Source organism: Cynoglossus semilaevis, chromosome 13 (assembly GCF_000523025.1).
Source record: "Cynoglossus semilaevis isolate Cse_v1.0 chromosome 13, Cse_v1.0, whole genome shotgun sequence".
NCBI lineage: Eukaryota > Metazoa > Chordata > Actinopteri > Pleuronectiformes > Cynoglossidae > Cynoglossus > Cynoglossus semilaevis.
The window spans coordinates 19,188,363-19,193,162 of record NC_024319.1 but is presented as its reverse complement, the minus strand read 5'-3'; the positions used below and the strand labels follow the sequence as shown (position 1 = coordinate 19,193,162).

The 4,800-nt window shown below is 42.1% G+C and overlaps 1 protein-coding gene across 2 annotated transcripts in view; it reads left to right on the top strand.

Annotated features, from left to right (window-relative positions):
- Positions 1–4,800, top strand: part of LOC103388882 (palmitoyltransferase ZDHHC3-like) — an 8,866-nt gene that overhangs the window by 1,867 nt on the left and 2,199 nt on the right. The window contains exons 2-7 of one of the 2 annotated variants that reach the window (XM_025061933.1): positions 762–1,201; positions 1,311–1,435; positions 1,570–1,666; positions 1,995–2,076; positions 2,569–2,699; positions 3,584–4,719. In XM_025061933.1, the coding sequence (XP_024917701.1) occupies positions 860–1,201; positions 1,311–1,435; positions 1,570–1,666; positions 1,995–2,076; positions 2,569–2,699; positions 3,584–3,742 (936 nt within the window). In that variant the 5' untranslated portion in view covers positions 762–859 and the 3' untranslated portion in view covers positions 3,743–4,719. Of the gene's footprint in view, positions 1–761; positions 1,202–1,310; positions 1,436–1,569; positions 1,667–1,994; positions 2,077–2,568; positions 2,700–3,583; positions 4,720–4,800 lie in introns of those variants that run through there. The other variant, XM_008324083.3, reaches the window with a different exon arrangement.

Sequence of the window (4,800 nt, the reverse complement as noted above, 5' to 3'; positions counted from 1 at the left end):
TCACTAAAGTAGCATTATATTCTCATAACTACAGGCCCATAACTCTGGATAACTGAACGTAACGGAAATGTAGAACGAGCTCCAAAAGGTGGGAGGCAGCAAGGCAAATAAGTGTCTAGCCTGTCAGGGAAACACAACCATTCGACCAACACGAGTGCATGAGTCCTTACACTAGGACTTTTTTTTTGGCACCACAGCTCACTAAAGCACAGAGAAGAAGAAGGAGGCAGAAATGAGACACTGTGAAAGCCTATTCCTTAAAACCCCCAAGAATAGCAGTGGAAGAGAAACGCCTATTTCACCTGTTAAATGCAGAGCTAAAAATGATATGTTGAGACACAGCCAGAAGTAAATTGTTCAAACTGTAAAGTGTCAGTCATGGGTGTACAGCCTTTAAGAGATGCAAAAATTGTAATATTTGACTAATTCCATGAAAATGTAATATTTACTAACTGAGTTCCTGTCCAGCCTAACAAGGGACAACAAGAAGGCTAAACTAAGCATGGACATTAAACTAACGTCACTTGTCCACAAGTCAGCTGCTGATTTAACCCAATACAGTGTAGCATGACATGAGTTAAAATAGCTGCAGTAATGCTATATTTGAAAGAAACGCACAAAAACGGTTGGCTGCAAAACTGAGAATATGTGCTGACTAGTTGATTTGTGCATCTCTGCAGAAAAATCACATCTCTCTCTCTTTTTTTCTCTTTGAAATCTAACTACACTTTGACCTAAGCTATTTTGTTGTTTCTGCCTAGCATGCGGTGACTGAGGACTGAGGCAAAGTGTGTCCAGTGGTGGCAGCAGCAACAGCAGGAGGTGGAGGAGGAGGAGAAGGTCCTAGTTTTAAGGAAGGATGAAGAGCCCAGTACACAGATGCAGGGATGTGGAGCACGGGCGTGGGCAGGTGGGAAATGGGGCAGGACTCAGCTGCCTGCAGTCGGAGCAGCACATCCCCATCCCCAAAGATGTCATCACTTCCTACTCTGCCTCAGCCATGTGGTTCATCCGGGACGCCTGCGGCATCGTGTGTGCCATCATAACCTGGCTGCTGGTTTTTTATGCTGAGTTTGTGGTGCTGTTTGTGCTGCTGGTGCCCTCCAAGAGTCTCACCTACAGCATTGTGAATGGGACCCTGTTCAACTCGCTGGCCTTCCTGGCCCTCGCTTCACACCTCAGGGCCATGTGCACTGACCCTGTAAGTCAGGATTTGGAGTTTCACCAAAGCTAGCAGTCTGATTAGTCCACATCACGCTGGAGGTGTTGTTGCACAATATATATTTTTTTAAGTCTTTTGTTTCCACTAGGGGGCAGTGCCAAAAGGAAACGCTACCAAGGAGTACATAGAAAGCCTGCAGCTCAAACCTGGGCAGGTGGTCTACAAATGTCCCAAGTGCAGCAGCATCAAGCCTGACCGAGCACACCACTGCAGGTAAGTAAAAAAAAAAACATAATTCCTCACTGTGACAGTGATTTACTTTTTTGACTTACTCATCGCTGTGTTTACAGCTGCTGTGTGTTGTTTGGTTAATCATCAAAATTATAGTATCTACTTCTGCCTTACAGTGTTTGCAAACGCTGCATTAGAAAGATGGACCACCACTGCCCCTGGGTCAATAACTGTGTTGGGGAGAACAACCAAAAGTATTTTGTGCTTTTCACAGTAAGTTTGTCATGATAGACATTTCTTAATAATGCACGTCCAGTCAACTGTAGTTGCCACAGACGTACAGCAGGAGGTTCCATTTACAAGCACAGTGTGGCCTAACAATATATTACATAAACCACATGACTTTTGAATTGTTTTGTTTTCCTTGTCTCAAATTGATCACCTTTCAGTGAAGTCTAATGGTCGAAGATCATCTAAAAGGTTGCTAGCTACCTGGACCATGGTTTCTGTTGTCCTGCAGCAGCATAGAGTGAATGCAGTTCCATTGATTTCAATTGCTCTCCACTGTGTCATTTCTGTTCCTCATTGCTCTTTATTCCAGATGTATATTGCACTCGTTTCTCTCCATGCTCTGGTCATGGTGGTCTTCCATTTCCTTAATTGCTTTGAAGAGGATTGGACATGTAAGTGGGGTTTTTTTAATTATCTAAAGTGTTTCTGATCTGATGGGCTGATAACTGTCAAGGCTGATACAAACTTCAATTTCCAAGGTTGGTGTCACACTTGCTAAGTGTTGTAGGAATTTGTCAAAAATAATACAGGAACAGCACAGTGAGAATGTTAGAGGTTATGAGTCATTTGTGGAGGAAATAGAGTTGTTGCTGTCTAAAAAAGATTGCAATATTTTAGCTAATCGATATTTTCTACCAATGAGAACAACAGTTGATCTTCTCAGTTGTAAAGAAACGGCTGTAAAAACTCCCAAACCAGGACTGTGAGGTTTCTCTTACTAGAAAAGTGAATGCTTTATTCTTGCTGGAGTACAGTATCGGCCTTAACTGTTCTGTGAAGCTCCTCATTTCACTATAGCGACTGTAGTTCCTTAGCTTAGTTCCTCACAGGATCATCTTCTCTGCCCTCTCCTCCTTCTCCTCTTCCTCCTCCTCCTACTCTAGTGTGCAGCTCCTTCTCTCCCCCAGTAACTGTCATCCTCCTCATACTCCTGTGCTTTGAGGGTCTCCTCTTCCTCATCTTCACCTCCGTGATGTTTGGCACCCAAGTCCACTCCATTTGTACCGACGAAACAGTAAGTAACCCATTACAGTGACCAACAGTCCTTCTCCTAACCCTTTAACTCTTTTAACCCTTTCTTCCTCTTTGAGATGTTCTACCTGCTGCTTCCACCCTTTGCTATTTGAACACCGGGTTCACTAGAGTCTAAAACTCCACAATCTAAAGCCTGGCTTACACAACACAGTTCTCAACCTGATAACTGTTGCTTTTTGCTGGTAACAGTTCATCAGCACAGATTCTGTACTTACTAAATGTGATGTTTTTAAACGCATTCAAAGTGATGTGGCATTTGACATTTTGTCACCTTAGGGTTTACAGCTTGAATCCTGCGTATTAAAGCTTTGTCACAGCTGTTTGAGGCACTAAGATGCTGCCTTTGTTTGTGTGTGATGGCCCTAGAGTTGTGAGAGGCACATGCCTTTTCATGGTGTTGCTTCTTGCAGCAACTTCCATGTTGACGTCAATTATTCCTTGATGGCAGATTAAAAATCATACAATTATTTTATATCTCCCATCAACAACTACAAAAAAAAATCAAAGACATTTATTTTGTTCATTGCAGTGTTAGAGGGGTTAAATGGCCGCACAGTGCATAATGCATGAAAAAATACAACCCCGTCTTATCTGCCATGTATTTATAACACATTTTAGTACGATCAGACTAAATATTTTCCAAGGAACTAAAAAGCCTTAAGTGGCTCAGCTGGGTCAGGGTTCAAACCCTTGGCCAGGACAAATAATCAGTAAAGGACTCCGTGTCATCCAATACCATTTTTTTTGCACAGCCTGTTGAGTTTCAGTCCTTTTTATCATAGACTTCAGTGGCTTGTTCTTTGTGATTTGCTGACAGGGCGACAGGATCACACAAACTGAAGTGTGGTTGTCTCTCGTTTTCAGGGAATAGAGCAGTTGAAAAAGGAAGAGAGAAGATGGGCTAAAAAAACTAAATGGATGAACATGAGGGCGGTGTTTGGACACCCGTTCTCCTTGTTGTGGTTTAGTCCCTTCTCCACCCCTGACCATGGCAAGGCTGAGACATATCAGTATGTGGTATGAGAGCTCAGCGCAGGGAAGGAAGCATTTGGGTCAGAACCACTGAACGGACCCGTGACCCATTTCTTTGGGAGACTTGATTTTACTTAACCCCAACCCCGACTCCTGCGCCCACTGTAGCATTCCACTTTTTGTGTTGCCAAATTGTGCCATGTTCATTTTTGTGTTGCACGGTTTAGAAGCAAAGAAGAACTTGAGTTTTTTGTCTTCTGTTTTGCCAACACTGTGATGAATATGGGTTTTCTGTACTACATTATTCCTGTTATAGCAGAAGCATCTCTGTTTATGCCGTGTTCCTAACTCCAGGGATTGTTTGATGGACTGAATTACAGAACATCACATTTTATCCCAGTGGTTACATTTCATCTGCCACTTTAGTAAAATAGAGATCACTCTTTAGTGCTGCATCCAGTGAACAAACAGCCTCACAGTCAGTCTAAGGTATTATTTTTTACCTGCTCCAGACATCCCAGTAGTCTTCCACTGAAAGAGAAGAAAACGCAGCATTACTTTGTCAAAGCAAAACGTTCTAAAATGTATAAAATGTAATCTAAATATGTATTTAGATGCGGCACAAAGTGGCTTTTTGTAATTTAAGGTGAACTGACCTTTAAATGTGAAATACCACCTTAAAAGTCTTTTCCTCGAAGAATCATCAACAAAGCATTTCACGCCTCACATATGCAGAATGTGCAGGCAGACACAGAAAAGTGTGTGACCCCGGTGTTTACCATGTAAAGACTTTCTTCTTCTTCTTCTTCTGTGAACGTCTCTGTGCTCTATTTCTCCTTAAAATCTGAGTGCACGGTGCAGATGAAGGCTGGTTGACAAATGTATGTATGAATGGACCAGTTGCAGATGCTGGGATCTTTCCTTTTCCCTTTTTATGCAGACATTTTATTTATTTATTTTTCTTAAATATTATATGAAGATGTTTTCAGCTCATGCACAGAGAATAAATACTTCTCCGTTGCTCTTCACCAGTCTGTTGGCGTTTACTTTTCCCATTTGTTTGTTTTACTCAAAAGCAAAAGGTTGGGGAAAACAAAATGAAACCTACT